General features: G+C 40.8%; 1 protein-coding gene across 1 annotated transcript; it reads right to left on the minus strand.

The window, feature by feature from the left end:
* Positions 1 to 136: 136 nt before the first annotated feature.
* Positions 137 to 22,440, minus strand: MSL2 (MSL complex subunit 2). The gene is made up of 2 exons (XM_056121613.1): positions 22,063 to 22,440; positions 137 to 3,924 (listed from the first exon to the last, which is right to left on the minus strand). The coding sequence occupies exons 1-2, from the start codon at positions 22,202 to 22,204 to the stop codon at positions 2,333 to 2,335; spliced, it is 1,734 nt and encodes a 577-aa protein (XP_055977588.1). The 5' UTR covers positions 22,205 to 22,440; the 3' UTR covers positions 137 to 2,332.
* Positions 22,441 to 22,806: the final 366 nt, after the last annotated feature.

Raw genomic sequence — 22,806 nt, forward strand, 5'->3', positions numbered from 1 at the left:
TGCACTGATCTGTATTCCTACACAACTTATGGTATAAAGAAAAACAGTGTAAATATTAAAGCACTAATTTCTCTTCCCCAAATTAGGCCATTCAGAACATGCTATCCCAAACTCCTAAGTATTCTACAACATACAATTAGAAAACTAACATTTATTGATAGATTTAAAGGTGTAATACAGATTTCAAAAAATGTGGCAGTGAGAATACCAGCATAAAAAAGAGAAACTTGTGCTAAGAACAACCTGAATTCATTATTGAAATATTACATAAGAATCAAGGCCCTCACATATTAATTTTCACTGTGTCTATACTGCCAACCTCCCATGCATGAAAACACAAGTCTAAAATTTTCAAACCGGGGAAGCAATAAAGTACCTTGTGAATTTTAAGAGTGGTAGGGAAGTTTGGGAGAGTCGCAAAATATACCTAATCATCCAAGTATACAATCTTATTCCTAGCCATTTTTTAAGTGATTCTTATTGAATAAAGAACAGATTTACAAATTTATATAGCAGAGCATCTGGGTTCAACACAAAACTGTTACAAACTTTAGGCAAATACATGTTTCATAAGACACTGCTAACACTTAAAGGAATTAAATAAAATTCCAAAACTTCGAAAGCAAATAAAGACAAGACAACTAAGAAGCATTTTCCACCATTTACTCTTGTTATCAAAAATAGTTCAACTCTTCTTGCAAAACAAAAAAACAAAATAGTACATACTGGACACATACATCACATTTTTCTTCCTATGGCTTTAGCCCACCCCCACCCCACCAAAAAGACAAAAAAAAAAAAAAGGCCCAACAACAACAACAAAAACAACTCTACCTGACCACATTCACAGAAAATGACACCAGGATACACTACAAAACAGAAGGAGGTGTCATCTGCTCTGTGTCCAACGGTTTCTTCTCCATGTCTTGTATTAGGCGGGTAACCATCATTGAACATGCTGTGTGCCAAATCAAAACATAACTTCAACATATGCCAGATCTCATGAGAGATGGTGAACGTAGTAGAAATTGTATCTTTTCCAGCAGTATTTTTCTTTAAGCACTGTCAAAGCAGCAACTCTTAAATCATAAGGTCATTTCTTTCCAACCTAGTCAGCCCTTGTTTTGTGTGGACTGTGCTCTTTCAAGTAACTGACTAGATTTCCCTTTAACAGAATGTGACTCACTTGTCTTCCCCCATAGGAAGAAGCGCACTGAAACTGAAACAGTTTGTGCTTTACATGCAAAAGAGCATTCTAAAGAAAATCTTCCTAGCTTCAAACCTACCCAAATGCACAGGCTTCATAAAAAAACATTTTATTAGGCTTCTATAAAAAGCCTTCATAAGAATAGCACCCTAAAAAATAAGGGGGAGCATATTCAAAATAAAGTGGCAAACTATTCAAGGAAATTTTAAAAAAAATCAAAGTGGCCAATGGCAATACGTATAATGCACAAATCTGGATACATATGGGGGCATTATTCCAAAATAATTTTAAATCCCAATTTCTAATTAAAACATTTTAATAAGTTTAATGTCATCTATATTCTAATTACCTTCAGAATAAAACTGCTCTTCTCCACTTCATTTAATTAGAACATTGCTCAAAGTGAAGGATTTTGAATTTTTCCCCTAGAATAAACTCAGAAGAGTTCTGTAGCATCAAGAGTTAAGACATTTGCAGTCTGACAGAATTTCAGTCTGTTCACTTTTAAAAAGACAGATTTCTTCAACATTCTAATGAGGGGCAAATTTTCTTTCATAATACTGCTGATTTAAGAACTGCTACATACACCAGTAGCCAATTTTCATGATCAGAAATGGTATTATGTCAGCACAAAGGTTGAGCTGGACACATCAGCTTTTCAACAAGAGAAACATCAATGGCATCTGAAGGCAGCACTGAGTTTCCCCAACAGTAAATGAAAAGTAATGGCTACTTTTCCACAAAAATCTGCACAATCTTTATGGACTGACTAGATACCACTTCTTACATTTAATCATAAACTTTGATTATGCACAAAGCATGACCATAAACAATGAGGTTAATGTTATTTTCCTTGCCAAAGTTCATTTTGTATAAATCAGTTGCATCAGCATTTGTTCTCAAACTATGAGGTTCTGTAAGAACTAAGGACATATAGTTGTAGGGTTACTCCTCCATTATCTGCAAACTATTTCCCCGACACTAACACATATAACTTAGCAATGAAAACACTTGATACAAGTGATCTATATGCAGGAGCTCCGGCAAGTTAAACCAACAAAACCATAGCTGCCGTAAAACTGTAGCTATTTGCCCTACCAGAGGTAGGTTTAAAGACCCACTGATTTAACAGTCGAATCTCATGTCTATAGCTTCATCCAAACTTTTGTCGTCATGTGTACTGGCAGCTAAAAACGTCGTTACTGGGGACCCTGTGACATTAATTACACTGGTGCTGGTACTAGCATTACGCACAGCAATGCTAGTCACATTAATGCCCAAAGTGAGCCTGGTCTGCTCTAAAGCCTTTTCTGGCACAGCAAATGCCTCCAGCTTCTTCTCCCCATTGGCCATATAGGAGTTTTGGCAGCCACGACATATACAATCTAAGCAGGCTTTGCGATTAGAGTAGCAAGGGCAGCGTTGGCCGCGGCATGTAAGAACACTTGGATTTTGAGTAGCACGCCCACATTTACACCCTTTCTTTTCCTGGGGTTTTTTGTACACAGTCTTGGTAGGACTTCCTGGCATAAAATGATGACTAGGAATCTTCTCCTTTACTGTTTTGTCTTTTTTAAGAATACCTGGCTTGGTTTTAGAGTGAGATTTCTTAGATCCATGTTCATGACTCTTTTTCATGCTTTTCGTCGACAAAAGTACAGTTTTGCTGATCTTGGGTGTTGTTCCTCCATTGGGAACAGTTGCTATAGGCTGAAGAGAAATTTTGCTCTCACGTTTCACTGTCACAGGAGCAGATGCCCCTAATGTTGGGCCTCGGATAATGGTAGAAATTGGAAGTGGCTGAACTTTCTCGCTGTCACTTTCTGATCTGGATCGTTTTCTGTTCAGTTTTGCTACCTTCGGTGTTGCTGCTGTACATGATAACCCATGAAGTGCAGGACTGGTGGACATAAAAACATTATGGCTAAGAGACTGAGAAGAAAGCTGCAGAAAAGGTCCATTGGATACAGTGGCTTCCAAATTGGGCTGCAAATTAGGACAACAAACCTCTGTATTTGAAACAGTTTCTAAACTCCGGAGTACTTCCTCCACACTCAGTAACAGAGAGTCACCAGGTTTTATGTCTTCACTGAAACTGCAGATATCAATGCCTGTAGAGCACAAGTCAGTGGCTACCGTATCGCATACAGGTGGCAGGCTGTCAGACAGATCCTCAGTTTTTATGTCAACAGTGTTACATACATCAATCGTATTTGAATGTTCAGGTGAAGGAATATTTATACCAAATCTATCTATTGAAAGCCCATTATAAGTAGGCAAACCATTGATAACAGAACTGCCAATAGCAATGCTGAGAGTGCTTTCCGATATTGGAGATAAACTAGCTTGAGGATCAGTTGTGGGTTCTGAGGTTGAAGGTAAAGGGGAATGTGTCAAACACAAAGTAAAGGATGAATCTGAGGGTTTTTCTGTCTCCTCACAAAACAGTGATCCATCATTGAGCAAAGCCAAAATATCAGAAGAACAGTCAACTGCTTCTATTATATCCCGTGCCAATGTAGTCTGTGTTATATATTCACATAGTTTTTTGTAGCAATTCACTAGGATGCTTAACTGCTTATTTTCCTCAAACTGCTCATAGTCTTTGCACCAACTACAGGACGGTTTCATCATCATTTTCTTGCCTTTGCAAGTTTTGCAGACATAATGTTGGCAGGTGGAGTTGGTGGGTGCAATGGGATCTTGCAGCAAATGTCCTAAGAGGGAAAAAGGAAAGCAATGATTTTAATGAAAGAAATTAAAATTTCATACAGTAAAGATGAAAGTATAATTTTTTACAAATTTAGGTGAGCTAAAACTCACCAGACCAGGTAACAAAAAACTATTATCTTACAAGAAACAAATATACTCAATAGCGCTTTTCACTTTCATATCAAATTCCCCATTCCTTTATGTAAGCCAGAATCTTCCTCTGAGTCTGTGTTCCCCCCCCAAGAATATGTCAATGCCCATTTCCTTACCCTCTTCCCAAAGTCTAGTTTGTTAATCAACAAAATAGGTTCAAAACCTTCCAGACCTCAAACTAATGCAACATAATTATACAACATACTACACATAACTCATTTTGTGTTAGTCACTATGAAAACGGTATCATTTAAGAGAGACTTACTTTTAGTCCTGGCTGCCAGAGAAATAGTTTTGAGAACTTTAGAGAAAAAAAAACTATAAGCCATCTTGTTGCACATACACTAATCATATGCGAAGGAAAAAAGAGATCAAAATGCAATTACAGTAAGAAAGACTTATTTCTAAAAGTCTGTATTTTTTTTATTTTTCAGAATCAGGAACTTAACCCAGGGTTTCACACATTTTGAGGCAAGTGTGCTACTGTTGAGTCACACACCCAACATCTTAAATATTTTTAAATGTTTTAAATGGCTTTATATTCCGGACATCACTCAAGTGGCAGAGAACATGCTTGACATGTGGGAAGTCATGAGTTCCAATTCCTGGCACCACATGGCCCAAAAGCACCTAAAGGAGTGACCTCTATTTAAAAAAAAATAAATTAAAAATCAAAATAGCATTATACTGAACTCAAATTCTCCTAACAGGATACAATATACAAGAACGGCAATTTAAGGGGGAAAAAAAAAGGTCAAAATGCTCCTCCAGTTTGACATCTCCCAAATGATAACCTACATATACAATCAGGAATGAGAAAGCAAGTAGATCCTTGCTTTAAGGATCTACTTAAAGGATCTACCTTTAAGATCTCCACACTTGGGGGCTGGAGAAATAGCACAGCGGGTAGGGCGTTTGCCTTGCATGCAGCCGACCCAGGTTCGATTCCCAGTATCCCATATGGTCCCCTGAGCACCGCCAGGAGTAACTCCTGAGTGCAGAGCCAGGAGTAACCCCTGTGCATCGCCAGGTATGTCCCAGAAAGCAAAAATAAATAAATAAATAAATAAAAAGATCTCCACACTTAAACCTGCAAAAGCTCCTATGAGTTACACCAAGCAAGATAAGTGAGATCAAAAGTAATAAAGCCAAACCAACACCTATTTTCTTGTATATATCACATAATTTAGAAATCAGTAGTTGAGAAGGCAGTTCCAACAACAGCCCAGTGAAATTTGCAAACCCACTCCATTAAAAATCAACTACACTGGGGCTGAAGCAATAGCACAGCGGGTAGGGCATGTGCCTTGCATGCGGCCGACCGGGATTCAATTCCCAGCATCCCATAGGTCCCCTGAGCACCACCAGAAGTAATTCCTGAGTGCAGAGTCAGGAATGACCCCTGTGCATCATCACCAGGTGTGACACAAAAAGTGGGGGGAAAAAAATCAAACACTTCTGACCACACAACCACACAAGTGGAAGCAAAAATGAACGGGACTAAATTAACTTAAAAATCTGCACCTCAAAGGGAATGACCAGGATACAAAGACAGCCCACAGAAAGAAAGTATTTACTCAGCACTCATCTGATAAGGGGTTAATGTCAAAAGATATATAAGGCACTGCTGGTGGAACTTTACAAGAAAAAGAAATTTCAACATGATGAAAAAATGAAGAGAAAAGATGAACAGAAACTTTTAAGAAATACAAATGGCTAAAAGGCACATGAAAAATAATCTTTTATCATTAATCATCAGGGAGATGCAAATCAAAACGAGACAATACAGACACCTGCACATATCAAAAGAGTAAGAATAACCAGTGTTGGTGTGAATGCAGAAAGAAAGGGCTCTTATTCATCACTGGTGGGAATGTCAACTGGCCCAGACCTCCTGGAAAACAATATGGACATTCCTAAAAAATCTAGAACTGAGCCTCCATTTGACCGAGCAAATTCACTTCTTGGAATATACCCCAGGGCCCTAAAACAAAACAGAAAAAAAAGACATAATAGTATATGAGCCTCTTGTAGAAGTAGACTGATGGGTGAGGGGCAAATGGAGTTGACAGGAATGGTATGGGTAGAGGGAAGAAGACACCATGAAGGGAGATGTGCTGAAACATTTTATGCCTGAAACCCAATCATGAATAACTTTGTGATTTCACTGTAATTTTCTTTTTAGAAAAAATAATACTGGTACAAATCACTCAGAGCACAATTTCTTGTGCAACTTCAATACCATTATAAGATCTAATTAATGAGTTTAAGTATTTTTTAATCGATTGAGATTGAAGAAAAAAATCATTAAGGCCCTAAGAATTCAGTATTCTGCCCCCCAAAAAATTTGCTTCTGTTATTCTTTCTCAAAAAATGTTATCCACAAACCTTTCCTTTCTTTGAACATCATTTAAGTCTTTTAACAGTATCATACTAAAACTGACACTTAGGGGATTGTCTAGCATCCCTACCTCTAATCTAACAGGAGTATCTGCCAGCTCCAACATTCACAAAGCACTCTAATTTAGAGGTGTCACAGCACCAAAATCTACAAGCAAACTGTAGTTAGGTCTCAAATCAGCTTACCCACTTCTTCATCCAAGGGGCAGGTATAAGCAAACAACAAAGATGTCACTGGTCTGTTCCAAGTTTTATAAAATATAAACCTGATCCCAATGTTGAACAAAGCAGCATGAAATTCCTTTGCTTCAAAATATCACTAAAAAAGGACAATCATACTAAAAGCTTTACGTTCAGTTCCAATCTTTTACACTAATCATCTCCACAGCCCCAGCCCTCTGCTATTGAGGATAGTAAGAAACAGGTAACATGAAGTATCATAAAAGATACATTTCTACACACTCATTTATTAAAATGTTTTCCATCACATAGCCTTTCACCAACATAGTAATTTACTTAACAACAGACTCACACCAAAAGTAATTAGAAAATTTAAAACTACCCGTAACTCCTAAGGCAAAGATAATAAAGAAATTTACTCCTTTAATTCTGTAAGGTTTCCTTTAATTTTATTAATAATGACTACAGAAATAATAGTACCATTTCCAACACTACTGAAATGTACAATTTTTTTGTTTCATTTTGGGGCTACACCTGACTCCACTCAGGGATCATTCAATGCGTAAAGCCTGTTATTTGGTGTCAAGAATTAAACTGAGGCCAGCCACCTACAACTTTACCCTGGGTACTACTTTAGGTTCTTAAATAGGAAATTTTCTCTAAGTTCACTGCTGAACTAATAGCATGCTTTTTGCCAGCATTCCTTCCCAAATGGCCCAATTTTATTGATCATCTAATTTATCTATAGTTACATATACATACAGATAAAGAATGGGTGAAAGAGCTTTACGAATTACAAAAAGAATCCATGTTGCAAGGCAAGTCACACTGGTCTGAGGCTTTTCAACACAGGGTAACTTAAGCAATAACAAAACATTTGACTGAACGGTGCCAAGCTGTACAGTGATCTTGGAAAGCCACTCTCAAATGTTGCAGACTGAGTATCTTCAACAGCTTTTATCAGGAACCCAAGTCAAGTTTTCTGGGGTGGGGGCTGGTATTTGCCTTGCACATGGCCAACCCAGGTTCAATTCCAGGGATCCCATGGTACCCTGCGTACTGCCAGGAGTGATTCCCAAGTACAGAGCCAGGAGTAACCTGAGTATCACCAGATGCAACCTTTTGAAAAGCAAAAAATAAAAAATTTTTTAAAAAAAGTTTACTGAGGTGCTCTTAAGATTATCACTTGTAGAGAAAAGTAAGAGAGAGAGGAATGTTAGTTCAGCTCTGATAATTGAATCAGCCGGCTCCGTGGTACTGTTCTAAGTGGGGGAATCACAGGGGGAGTATACTTTTTAAAGACTATTTTTTGGAAACAGGCAACTCTGAGAAAGGTGGTAGCAGTGAAGTAAGTGGCCCTCTAGCCAAGGACAATTCCCAAGGAGCTCCTACACTCCCGAAACCCGAGCAGCATTCCAAAGACCTAAGGAAATAAAGTTCATCACACTTCAGCACCACTGGGGTAGCCAGTGTGGCCCTCCAGCAGGTACCAAGGAGCACAAGCAGCACTGTGTCTCCAGCCCATCCTGGTTGGTCAAGTGGCTACAAAGTCCTTGGAATGATGTATTAAGGCCTTTCAAAACAGAGGCCCCATGTATTCTCCCCTTACAATTTCCTATTATTAAGCTTTCTCTATAAACTCCATAAGCCATTCTCACATACCACTGATCATTGCAAAACATGCTATGCCTATTTTTCATTTGATTTGTTCTTCCTAAAATGTCCTTTTTTTCCTACGGTAGATGGAAAACTATTCTTCAAATAGGACTTACAAAAGGTTTTCCTAAATTCCTACCCCTCACTTTGTTCAAAGAGCACTGTGCACATTCTCTCATACAAGTATCACAATCTGTATCACCACTGACTAAGGTATCACTTAAGGGCACTTTTAAAATTTTTGTGGTGACTGGGGAGATTGAGAGGGTGGAGAAAACTGGAAATGTCCAAGGGATCACATGATGCTGAGGACTGAATCTGGGTCTCCCACATGCAAGGCATGGGCTCATTACTAGCCTGGAAGCCATCTCTCCAGCCCAGTAACTCTAGTCAGAGTTGGTTCATTAAGTCAGAACCTAATAAATGTGTAACGGACATATAGAGTATAGTAGTCTTAGAAGAGACCTTGGAAGTCAAGGGCATTTTATTTCCCATGACTTCATTTTAAACAAAATGGACTTTCATTAAGATTAGATACATTATCTACCAATGATCTTTTTGTTTATACAGCACCATTCTACTTCTTTATGGCATCTACTTTTAACAATGTTAGCTTTTTTCACAACTTGGGTTAAAGCAGATTATAAACCATGATCAAACACAGATATAAGGGAACAGGGAGACAGTAAAATGCTTAGATGTCCAGCACTATATGATCTCTTAACATTGCAGAGTCACTGGGATGAATAGAGCTGGAAGTGCTGTCTGAGTCCACTTGGGAGGACTTCCCTTTTAAAAAAAAAAAAAAGGAGAGGCAATCTTTTTGAGAAAAGAAAAAATAAGAACATGAACTGTCAATAATGGAAAGTGATGTCATAAGAACAAAAAGGAAAAGAAGGGGCTGGAGCGGTAATACATAGTACAGCGGGTAGGGCATTTGCCTTGCACACATCCAACCCGGGTTCAATTCCCAGCATCCCATATGGTCCCCCAAGCACTGCCAGGAGTACTTTTTGAGTGCAAGGCCAGGAGAAACCCCTGAATCGCCGGGTGTGACCCAAAAAGCTAAAGAAGGATGCTTATAAGTAGTCATGTGAGGATCAAAGATTTTCTGATCCTCATACGAGTTTTGCAAAATTCTAGAGCCACTAGAGTCCTGTATAAATTTTGTATGTTCAGATCTTAATTATTAAGTTAATCTAAAATGTTTCAATATAGGCTATGAAAGCCTATACTGTGGCACTGTGCTGACTTCTCCGTAAACAGATTCCAACAAAGTTCAGCCTATATACAACCTAGAGGTTTATAGCACCAAAAATCTTAACTGAATGTATTAAACATATTAAACGCATAAATATGAATCATGAATACAAGAAAGTAAATATATACATATTAAACTCAGGATTAAATTGAGCTGGGTTCCATTCGTGACCTTTTAGATAGAATTAGACATTCATAGGCTAGTGAGATAGCTCAAAGGGCTGAGTGCATGCTATGGCTGCATGATGTCCAGGTTCAATTCCAGCACAGTATGGTCCCCTTGCATCTGAGACGCCCCTGAGCACAGCAAGATGCAACCAAAATAAAACAAAAGATCTACTACTTTCATTCATGAAACTGTTTTCCAGAGCCAGAGCAATACACAGGCAAGCCAGGACTGATCCCTGACATCCTGTATAGACACATAGATACCCCACCCCACCCCACCCCCGCCCCATGCACTGCCAGAAGTAATTACTGAGCAAGGAGTAACCCCTCAGCATCCAAGAGCCAAAAAATTTTTAAAAATCAACTCTAGTATATACTTGATCCTTGTGGTATGAGAATAACAATATTGACTGATACATAATCCATTCAGCATAGATTCAGTCTTTGACAGCATTATCAAGGTAAAATCGAAATGCTGAATATATTCTCTATCATTAAAAAAGTTCTATAGGGGCCGGAGCGATAGCACAGCAGGTAGGACGTTTGCCTTGCACATGGCAGACCTGGGTGCAATCCCCGGCACCCCCATATGGTCCACCGAGCACCGCCAGGAGTAATTCCTGAGTGCAGAGCCAGGAGCAACCCCTGAGCATCGCCGGGTGTGATCCAAAAAGCAAAAAAAAAAAAAAAGAAAAAAAAGTTCTACATAGGGTCTTAATAATAATAATCCTTTAGGGCCGGGGCAATAGTGCAGTGGGTAGGGTGTTTGCCTTGCATGCGGTCGACCTGGGTTGGATCCCTGGCATCCCATATGGTCCCCCAAGCACCGTCAGGAGTTAATTCCTGAGCGCAGAGCCAGGAGTAACCACTGAGCATCGCTGGGTATGACCCAAAAAGCAAAAATAAAATAAAATAATCCTGTAATAACATAATAACCCACATTCACAAATGTTCATCCATTCAATCTTTTCCAAATTAAGAGTTACTGACTTTTTATCATCACTTAAATAATTTCTGGAGGAGCTGGAGCATTTGCCTTGCACAGGGGGTAGGGCATTTGCCTTGCACACGGCCAACCTGGGTTCGATTCCCAGCATCCCATATGGTCCCCTGAGCATCACCAGGAATAATTCCTGAGTGCAAGAGCCAAGAGTAACGGCTGTGCATTGCCACGTGACCCAAAAAGCAAATAAATAAAGAATTTCTGGAGACCAGATATACATACAGCAAACGTTATGCTAGAGGACTTGCCTCTGCCACATAATTCTCAAGCCTTTTTTACATCTGACTTAAGAGTACCAAAATTACACCCTCATATCAAAGAAAATGTTTTAAACATTTAATACCAGATTAGGTATCTCCTAGATACATACACTGATCTCTGGATTCATCTAAAAACAAAACTGATGCCACCATAAAAAGATCACATGGGGGTTTGGGAGTAGAGTTCAGGAAGGAGTCAAGAGTGCATGCCTAAGCCCCAAGTTAGATCCTCCACACCACATGCCCCCGCAACACACCGCTCTAACTACCCCAGTAAACCCCAACACCAACGGGACTCAAGCAGCACTGCATCACCCAGCCCTAGCACTGAACTGTGGGGTCCATTTGAGCAAGTGTTGTCAGATAGGCCTCCAGGCCCCCAAAACCACTTGGAAGGTAGGGGAAATAACATTTCCCATAATTTAACAAATAACAGATAAATTAACTGTTTTAGACAATGTGCAAGGCCCTGAGTTCTAACCTAGCAACATGTGCCCTTATGCCCTTACATCCTCATACCATCAGATGCAGGTTAAGACAGCTGTCAGGACTCTACCACTAGGATATGGCCTCCACTAGCTCCTATTCACATACTCCTTTCTCTCCCCTAATATCTACGTATATTTTCTTCAATAAAAACTATCATGCTTCACAAAAAAAAAAAGAAAGAAAAGAAAATCTGCTCAAGTCAAAGGAAATTAATTTGATATCAGAGAAACAGCACCATTTCCTCTTGGTAGATCCAGGTCTGGTTTTCTTCAATTTTTTTGTTTTGTTTTGCTTAATAAACAACACCTATAAAACGCTCCTTTAATCTTCCACATGGTTTCTTTCAGTAGTCAACTAAAAAGCAAATGCATGCCTCAAAAAAAATAAACCAATTCAAACAACAAACATGTTTTCAAAGACAGTACAGTGGCTAGGGTGCTTCCCTTGCATGCATTCAACTGGAGTTCAATCCCCAAAAACCCCTATGATCCCATGGGCTCTCCCACCAGGAGTAATCCGAGTACAGAGCTAGAAACCCATCCCGAGTACCACCGGTTGCGGCCCACAAAAACAAAAACGTTCTTAAAATTCTTCTAATTTTTAAATTTAAAATGTTTTTTAGGAGGCTGGAGCAATAGCACAGCGGGTAGGGCGTCTGCCTTGCACGCGGCCTACCTGGGTTCAATTCCCAGCATCCCATATGGTCCCCTGAGCACCGCCAGGAGTAATTCCTGAATGAAGAGCCAGGAGTAACCCCTGAGCATTGGCGGGTATAACCCAAAAGGCCAAAAAAAAAAAAAAAGTTTTTTAACCTTTTTGTTACTGATGGGGAAAGGTTGGCTTCGAATAAGTGAAAATTATTTTGAAAGTGTAAATATAATTTGAATACCTATTTTCTCTTTTTTTAGCATTGCCTTTTATTTGGGTTTAATTCCTAACACATCAAAAAATATTATTAAATGTCAGAGGAATAATTTTCCCCCCATATTCCTATGTTGTTCCTTTTTCAATCCTATCATTATCCAGGCATCTATATGGATACATGTGCTATATACTATGCCCTGATAGGGGTTTAACCTATTCCAATAATCTGTCTGTTTTAATCACTAAACTAACCCTTTCTTTTAAAATAGAATTTCAGGGCTGAAGCATTATTACAGTAGCCAGAGCACCTATACACAGTCGACTCACATTCAATCACTGGCATAAGTAAGGTCTCCTGAGCACCACTAGGAGTAATTCCTGAGTGCAAAGCCAAGAATAACCCCTAAGCACCGCCTGGTCTGAACCACCCCCCAAAACATAAATAAAATTTCAATCATGCTGCTTTCCTACTTAACATGCTGCTTTATCAAAAGCTTCCAAGTGATTTGAAGATTACTAAGCCCCTATCAAAAGAAGGGATTGAAATGTAAAATACAAGGCTCCAGAGATCCCTATTCAGTCTAACTAGGAATCTGGATCTTAACAAGTCCTTTGGGTGACTTTGATGGAAGTACAATTCATTTTAATAAATACAGCATACCTCAAATAACGGCAGATATAAGAGTAAATATATTCCTTACCATGGTATCAAGGCTACCCACACAAAAAGGTCCTGTGTAATCACAACACAGCTCTCCTACAAAACTCATTACAGATAAACTTGACTTTCTGCTGCCTAACAAGCTAACTATTCTTACCCTTAAGCCTTTCTGAAAATATTCATTAACTTCACCATTCTTCTTGGTCTAGCTCAAGTCTCATACACTCTAAAAATTTTTTTTTCTTTTTGGGTCACACCCGAGGATGCTCAGGGGTTACTCCTGGCTCATGAACTCAGGAATTGTTCCTGGCGGTGCTTGGGGGACCATCTGGGATGCTGGGAATCGAACCTGTGTCGGCCATGCTGGCTGCGTGCAAGGCAAACGCCCTACCCACTGTGCTATCGCTCCAGCCCCCCATACACTCTAAATTTTACCAGACTGAAACAATTTCTTCTTAAGTCTACAGTACCACACTACTTGCCCTAAATCATTAAATACTATTAACTTTTCAGATGACTTTATCATATAACAAGGACGATGGACAATATCTCTTTTCATCTCTCTAGGCATTAAGAACAATGCATACAGGGAGTCCTTTCAGTAATAATTTCATTTTGCATAAGCATCCAAGTAAAAATTAATATTAAAATATGAAATAACTTAGATAATATTAAAGGAGAAATTGTAAAAATACTTTTCTTAGGAAAAGCAGTTAAAAATAATTTTGAAATAAAAGTATACCTGTTGAGACAAATCACTAAATACTGTTCTTCCTTAGCAGTCTATTATATAAATGCTCCCCAAAGAATTCTTTTAATATCAGAAAGAACCAATAAACTTAAGACCCAAGGGGAAAAATTCTGCTTTAATACCATCCAGGTTTGCTTAAACTTTGATTCAGTTACTCAAGAACAAATCATATGCAAGAGGAAAATATCTGTTTATGATTAACTGTTGAAAATTTATATGTGTAATAAAGTTAACTTGTAAGTGCTCTATTATGACACCTGAGATTTGCTGTAACAAAAATAGCTTTAACAGCCCTTATCCAGTAACTGCTGGTTTCCCATAAGTCTGAGCAACATATGGGTTAGGATGGTATGTCTTTTTTCACCTTTCAACCTCAGCACTTCACAAAAGTAGTTAATAAAAATTTAAGTGCTATAATAAATTTTCAAGATCCTCCTCCAAACATATACAAAATGATACATTACGAGTAACAACTCTTTATGAAAGATTATAAACACCACTTATCACCAGAGAAATGCAAATCAAAACCATAAGTTATCACCTGACATCCAGTACAATGACTTATACTTTTGAAAACATAAAAATAATGACCAAAATATTAAAAAATTGGACTATTTTTCTATAGTTAGGTTTGTAAAAGAGTACAAACACGTTGGAAATATGAAAAACAATATGGAGCGTTCTCAAAAAGTTAAAAATGGAACTACCGTATGATCCAACAATCCCACTCTCTGGGGATACAGCAAAAGAATTGTGAAAGCAGAATCAGAGTTATTTGTGCACTCATGTTCAAAGCAACACTATCCACAATAACCGAGGGCTATAAACAACACAAACGTCCATCACTATGACTAGATAAATAAAATGATGTATATAAATTACAGTGAAGCCAGAGACTAGCACACATCCAAAAGAACAAAAGTGACCAGTGTTGGCATAGATGTGGGGAGAAAGGGACTCTCCTTTATTTTTGGTAGAAATGTCTGCTTGTCCAGCCTTTTTGGAAAACAATATGGATGTTCCTCAAAAAACTAGAAATTGAGCTCCCACTTGACCCAGCAATACTACTTCTGGAACTATACCCTGGAGACCCCAAAACACACAACAGAAACCCATCTGCACTCCTATGTTCATTACAGCACTGTTCGCCCCAGAATTTGGAAACAACCTGAGCGCCCAAGAACAGATGAATGAATAAAGAAACTATGGCACATCTACACAATGGAATACTACGCAGCTGTCAGGAAAAATGAAGTCATGAAATTTGCCTATAAATGGATGGACATGGAGGATATCATGCTGAGTGAAATGAGTCAGAAGGATATGGAAAGATACAGAATGACTGCATTCGTTTGTGGTATATAAAGAAAATATATAGAAGACTAAAAATCTATGGCTTGGGAAAATGGGTTAGGAGGACTGGTCAATGGTTCGACTTAACCATAAGTGTGTGGGGAACTGAGGGTAGGTAAGATAGAGAAGAGACCAGTATGACAGTAATTGCTGGGAATGATCACACTGGACAAGATCTGAAGGTTAAAAGTAAGTAAAGGGCTGGAGCAATAGCATAGCAGATAGGGTGTTTGTCTTTCACACAGACGACCCAGATTCAATTCCCAGCATCCCATATGGTCCCATGAGCCAAGAGTAACCCCTGTGCATTACTGGGTGTGACCCAAAAATAAATAAATAAATAAATAGGTAAAGGGATGGTCTTGATAACGTTTCAGTATCAATATTGCAAACCACATGCCCAAAAGGAGATGGAGGGAGGGACAGAAGAGGGAGGGAGGAGGGGGGGGAGGGAGAGAGAGAGAGAGAGAGAGAAGTGCCCACCAAAGGGGGGGGGGGTGATGGGAGGGAACCTGGGGACGCTGGTGCTGAAGGTACACTGGTGGAGGGATGGATGTTAGAATACTGTATGACTGAAATCCAATCATGAACAGCTTTGTAAGGGTCTAATCTCGCAGTGATTCAATAAAAAAGTTAAAACAAAAATGAATCACAAGAAAATATTTCTCAATTTTCAAAGAAAGGCTAAACAGAAATGTTAAAATTATGCTAAATAAGCAACCAATGATTAAAAAAAAGACTGATTCCATTTATTAGGAACCCAAAGTAGCTTAATTCAGAAACACAATGTAAAATGATGTTCCCCAAACTCACTAAAAAATTCTGAAAATGTTTCACAAAAATATAAATATACCTAATACTTCTGAACTGAAGACAAATATGGTGAAAATGGTCAATTTTGTATGTTTACTATAATGGAAAAATTTGGCTGTTTAAAGAAAAAGAAACTCTTAATATTAAATGGCCAGAACTGTAGGACTCACTTAACCCTGCATGTAGCACTATAGCACTGTCCTCCCACTGTTCATCGATTTTTGCTCCAGCGGGCCCAGTAATGTCTCCACTGTGAGACTTGTTGTTACTGTGTTCAGCATATCAAATAAGTCACAGAAAGCTTGCCAGGCTTTATCAGGCGAGCAAGATACTCTAGGTAGCTTGCCAGGCTCTCCAAGAGGGGCGGAAGAATCGAACCTGGGTCAGCAGGGCCTGCAGCATGCAAGGCAAACGCTGCTTATCGCTCCAGCCCAACCCTTCATGTAGCTGACCACAATTTGGATACCCAGCACCAATCTCACCACTAGACTGGTGGTGCCCCAAAGCATTGCAGGGAGACAGAGCCAGGAGCAGCCCCCTGCATCAGAGCGTGGGACAAACCCCTTCCCAAAATAATCAAATGAATTCCAGCTTGACAAAAGCATGAAATATGTATGAAATATTAATACAACACTTATGTGTGATTAGTCAAATGAACTTTTCAGCCTTCATCTAAAAGATCCATAGTTTAAAAAAATGTTACGCCTGGGACCACCCTAAGTATAGTAAAGCAGATATTTTGCCTTGTAAGGTCAACCCAGTTTGATTCCCCAGCACCCAGATAGTCCCCCAAGAACCCTCGAGGAGTAATTTCTAAGTGCAGAGTCAGGAGTAGCCCCTGAGCACCTTCTGTTGTAGCCAAAACCAAAAAATGTTACTCCTGGCTGTATGCTCAAATTTTATTTTAGAAGGATCTTGCTACTTATAAAGAGAAACAGAATTCTAGATACAACTGGATCTCCACTAATTCCCAGCGTGAATCCACAATGACAAATTGAAAATAAAAGAAAAATGAGTCACAAAACTAGATCAATTTAAAGTATAATATATATGTGTATTCTCCTAACCCTGAAAAAGCCTTGAATATGGCACTTTAAAAAAAAAAAAATCTCAGGGCTAGGACGAAGAAGACGTTACTGGCACCTGCTCGAGGCAATCGACGAACAACAGGGTGGTCGTGATCGTGGTCGTGATATATATGTACAAATATATGACATAAGAAGTCTAGCGGTACGTTGTTCTGCTTTGAAACTTTCTCCCGACTTTTAGTTTTCGGTCACACCCAGCTGTGCTCAGGAAACACTCTGGCAGGGTAAAGGGGACCGTATAGGGTTCGTGGGATTGAACCCAGGTGTGCTGAGGGCAAGGCAAGTACCACTGTACTATCACGCTGATTCCTAAATTTTCCCTTTTTAAAGGTAATTCCATTGATTAATATGTGCTAGCTAAGCCAGGTAACTGTCAAGCACAGGTACAGTGAACAAATCAGCACGGCGCTCACCCTCAGAGGTCAAGAGTGGTAGCAGTAACAAGATTTTGCTTTTAGATTCTTAACAATGGGGTCTGGAGCGACAGTTCGGGCGATAGGGCATTTGCCTTGCACACGGGAGACCCAGGTTTGATTCCCAGCATCCCATATGGTCTTCCAAGCACTGCCAGGAGTAATTCCTGAGTGCATGAGCCAGGAGTAACTCCTGTGCATCGCCAGGTATGACCCAAAATAAGGAGGGGGGAAAAAAAAGATTCTTAACAATGAAAACATACTTTGTCAGCCAATGTCACCTTATCTCAGTAAAAAACATTTCAGCCCCTTTCCATTTCCAGCCCATTTCATAAAAATCTTCAGCTCCTTCCATGAATCCCATTTCATAAACAAAACCTCCAGCTCATTTTAATTCCATAAATAATAAATGTTTAAATGGGTCACAAACTACTCAATAAATTCCAAGCCTTTCTGTTCCTAATTAAAACACCAGGAAAATATACATACATACATGTGCCTCAGCTGAGATATGACAATGATTAATTTACAACATTCCAAATACCTCTTTTTTCCTTTACATATCCCTTCCATCTAACAGATTTGGTTCTACAAATTTAACATGTATCATCTGAAGTCTTAAAAGTTATAGGGGCGGGGCTAGCCCAGGTTCAATTCCCAGCATCCCATATTGTTCCCCGAGCACTGCCAGGAGTAATTCCTGAGTGCAAAGCCAGGAATAAGCCCTGTGCATTGCCAGGTGTGACCCAAAAAGCAAAAAAAAAAAAAGTTATGGGTGAAAGAAATGAAAGGTAACAAAAAACTTAAAATCCCTAGAACAGGAGTTGAATCAAGTCACATCCTATTGAAAGAAATTATGCTTCCTATCAAATCATAAATCAAGTCCATCATTTAGAAGAGGAAAAAAACTGGCATATAAAAATAGTATTCATGTCTTGATATTCTTGGATTTGTCTTGACATTCTTGGTCACTGTTTCAGTGACCTAGAAACTAGTACAGTAATTGGAGCATTGCTATCCAGTTCACTAAACTTCAAGTTTTAGTATACCAAGCAATAGAAAAAAAGGGGGCAATCAACTAATTAACATCTCAAAGAACAATGATAACAAAACCTGTAGTTCCAGTCAATAATCTAGGCCTGAGAATAAATGACTTGACAATTCAGTTTCTTCTGGACCAAGGGTGTGCCAGACACCAAGGCAGACTTGTTCTTTTGAGTTCAAAAGTCCCCCCATAACTTAAAAATAATCCCACATGAAACACAAGTTTTCAGAAATGTATACATAATTATCCCATTTTGTAAATAAAGGAAACTGGGGCCAAAAGCTAAAGCAACATGCCCACACAGAAGACCAGAGAACTAAAATTTGAACCTAACTGCAAAATTCTGAAACTCCCTCACCTACTCTCAAATTCATTTCTGGTGTCAGAAACACCTACAAGCAACTCACCAGGTAGGAGAGGGTGGGTCAAGAGGAACACAAAAAGAGTATTTAAGACAGCAGCATTTTAGACAATATTAAAACTGCAATGAAATAGTGCTTCTTTCTAACTGGAGCCAAAGTTTAAAGTGAGGTTCAAAAGACAAAACTTTCTGCTGGAGTGCACAAAAAGGGCTTCTCTAAGAGAGGAAAGCAGCTGATAAATTTAAGACTTTAGAAAATGTTCCTTTTGGGCAGAAGGAACTTCAGAGAGGGAAGGTAAAGAACAGAAGGTGTATGTATTTGAAAAGGCAAATCACATCAATCTGACTTGAGCAGATAAATTATGCAAAAAAGGCAGTTGAATACAAGGCTTAAAAGGCTAAGTAAGACTGGGTCAGATATTGAAGGACCTGTTGAAACAAACCCCTTATTTACAACATCAAGAAAATTAAACTACTTTACATATTTACTACTTTTGTGAAATAAGACTACATATGCCCTATTAAAAGTTTATGCTGGGGGGGGCAAAAAAAGTTTAAAAAAATTCATGCTTTTCAGGGCCAGAGCCATAAATACAGCAGGGCACCTCATATGATCACCTGAGCTCCACAAAGACCGATACTTGAGTAGAGCCAGGAGTAACTCTTGAGCACTGCCCAGTGTGGCCCAAAACCAAAAAAAAAAGTTTATGCTTTTCAGCTAAGTCTAAGATTACACCTGATACAAAGATTACTGATAAGTACTTAAAATTCCAAGCATCTGGAAGGCTCAAACTACCAACTACCGCTCCCACCTGAAAAGAGAGGACCCACCACCTAGTAAAAAAGCAGACTTACCGGAATCTTAGTTATCTGAATTATGACATCTGCTGTTCTAGAAGGCCAGTGTAGGGAGCCCTGGTTTTCCCTTTCCACTAGCACAACAGCATCCCCCATACACAGGTTTGCAGGGCCAGGAACGTGACTCAGTGGCCCAGTGATAAGAGTCCATAACTTACATATGGAGGCCTGGACTGGAGTCCCAAACCACACGGTCAAAAGGAAAAAAGCAGATTATCAAAAAGCAAATTATAACAATTCCATCTCCTGTCAGGAAGGTATCAAAAACTGGCAAGACCTATAAAGAAAACACTCCATGAAGGGGGGGGGGAGGAGGAAGGGGGGAGGGGATGATGAGAGTACAACGGTCTGGGTTCCATTCCAAGCAAAGCATGTTGGTTATGTCTCCCTCCCCATTCACCTCCCCAACCAGAACGGCCAGAGCTCTGAGCCTGGCAGACCTCCTGAGCACCTAGTGTAACAGAAAAGCGAGTAAAGCGAGTAGGGGAGTAGAGTAAAATCTGAATCATACATGGGCCGGAGCAATAGCACAGTGGGTAGGGCGTTGGCCTTGCTGGGGGCCAACCTGGGTTCGATTCCCAGCATCCCATATGGTCCCCTGAGCAACACCAGGAGTAATTCCTGAGTGCATGAGCCAGGAGTAACCCCTGTACATCGCCAGGTGTGACCCAAAAAGCAAAAAATAAATAAATAAATAAATAAATAAAATAAAATAAAATTAAAAAATCAAACAAATCCTTACACTTCTATTTGTGAAAGTTAAAGGGGAAAAAAAATATTTGAATCTAGACCAAAGATCCCCTTTTACACATTAAGAAACAGGCCTGAGCAGTTCAAACTGCTTAATCCTGTGCTTTGCATGAGGAAACCCCCACCACCCATGATATCTGAAAGAACACCAGGAGTTACCCTTGGCATGAAATGGGGTCGAGCCCCTGTGCACTGAAGTATGGCCCAAAAACCAGAAAGGTAAAAACAAAGAAACCGGGGTCTAGGGCAGTTGGGTGATTTGCTCAGGGCCAACCTCTCAATAACGGTGTTGTCGGTGACCAGCCACAAGGGCATTCAACCATACTTTACAAGACTCACAATGGAGACATTACTGGTGCCCACTGGAGCAAATTGATGAACATCAGGACAGTGCCATAGTGCTACTTAAATGAGTAGAAAGCTAAGTAGCTTGTGTACAAAGAATAAGCCATAATATGCACCGCTGGGAAGCCCTTCAGCGTCAAAATTATACAGGACATCTTGGATATATCTGAAATGAATTAGCATTTTCCGTCCAAGGGCCAGGATATGTGGTCAGAACATCAGCCATGCATGTGTGTGACCCTGGATTTGATCCCCAGCACGCACTGAAGTGGGGGAACTCAATTCAGATGAGAGAAGGGAGCAAGCAAGCCAGTTAATCCAATGATCACTTTGAAACACTTGATCAGGCAATTCGCACCATCTTCCACTCTCAAAAACAACTCCTCAATATCCCGCAGCACAAACGAACATGTTTGGAATCAAAACGCTTAAAATAACCATCTACACCAAGACACACTATATTAACATCACAAAGAAACAATCCTATAAAAACCCCACCAACCAGAAAGTGCCATCGCTCTTTTGACCGTTCACTGTCAAAATTATTAGTTGAAGAACCCGGGAATCTGGAGATAGTTATGCCCAAAGTTCATTAACTGAGTGTGCATCAGCTTATACCCACACATCACACCGGTTTGGGGAAATGCAAGCCCGCCAGGGTACATGTTTAACCAGGTTTAACTACCTTTTACCACAGTACTATAAAGTGAGCTCTAGCTGCCAAGGTTGAGGGGGGCTGAGGGGGCTCCCCAGCGAAGAAAGAACACTAGCGGCCCGCGGATGAATTGCTGAAAGGACGCGGTGCTGCGCGGAAGCCCCAGCGCCCCACCCCGGGGTGGGGCAGGAGCGGTATGCGGTGCTGGGGATCGAACGGGGATCGGGCCCATGCAAGGCATGCACTAAACCCCATACTTCAGCCTCGGCTCCACCCACCCAAAAAATTTTTTTAACTAAGCAGTAATATGCACGCGCAGCAGGCCCATTAATTTTTTTTTTAAGCGCCAAAAATGCCAAGAAATGGACCCACGGCGAAATCGACCGTTTGAAACGTTAAAGCCGCGGCGCTTCAGCGGTTAGAAAGACTTCACCTTCCTGCAACGCCGGGCCAAAAAAAAAAAATCGTGCAGCGAAATTTCGAAACCAGAGACCGTGGCACCTACCACACAAGGAACAAAAGCTTTAACACCAACGACCCGGCGGCAGGGCCGTTCCCGTTAGCGCGAGCGGGTCGGAGAGGTACGCACGGGAAGGGGAACAATCAAAGGGTCTCACCGCAAACGCAGCACGAGAGGGACTGTCGGAAGTAAGGCAGGAGCCTGTTAATCTCGGTAAACGCCTTGGGGTCTCCGGGGTCGTAGTTGAGCACGAGGCGGCTCGCGGAAATGTAGAGAGCAGTAGCATTCACGGGGTTCATTGCAGACGCTTCGACACCGCCGGCTCCCGGGTGAAAAGAAATTCCGGCTCCAACTTCGCCAGCAGCCCGGAAACAATGGCGAATTCGCAGCAATCCGGAGGGAACCGGGGCCGAGCCACGGGCCAAAGTTGTAACCCAAATCCGTGCAAGTTTGTGGAACTGCAGCAGTCCTCCCACACATGGGGCCGTGGCGCCCCTCCTCCTGTCCCTGAGACTTGCAGAACGAAATAAAAAAAAAAAAGGGGAAAAAAGGGGGGAAAATAGGCGGGGGGAGGGTGCGAGAAAGCAGCGGCAGAGTTCGAGAGTCCCGGACGGCGCGGGGCGCGGAGGGCGGAGGGCGGCGGCGTGGGCGCGCGGCCCGGCTCGGCTCAGTCTAGCCCCGCGGCGCGGCGCGCGGCCTTCGCGCGAGCTGCATCTCCGGGCGCGGCGGCGCCTCGTCGGGGTCGGGGTCGGGGTCGGGCGGGTCGGGCTGGGCGGGCTGGCGTCTCCCCGGGCGGCCGGGCCCGGCCTTACTCCATCGCAGCGCCCGGCGGGCAGGGCAGCAGCGACGGCAAGGACAACGGCGCGGGCGTCGGCTCCCTCGCGCGAGTTACTGCCCGAAG

Source organism: Sorex fumeus, unplaced genomic scaffold, assembly GCF_029834395.1.
Source record: "Sorex fumeus unplaced genomic scaffold, SorFum_2.1 ptg000044l, whole genome shotgun sequence".
Taxonomy (NCBI): domain Eukaryota; kingdom Metazoa; phylum Chordata; class Mammalia; order Eulipotyphla; family Soricidae; genus Sorex; species Sorex fumeus.

Bases quoted from the DNA above. Each gene is read 5' to 3' on its own strand.
- MSL2 (XM_056121613.1), bottom strand. From the start codon at position 22,204: ATGAACCCCGTGAATGCTACTGCTCTCTACATTTCCGCGAGCCGCCTC. The intron at 3,925-22,062 runs GTGAGACCCTTT...TTTCCCTCTTAG, and splicing joins CCTCTCGTGCTGCGTTTGCG to GACATTTGCTGCAAGATCCC.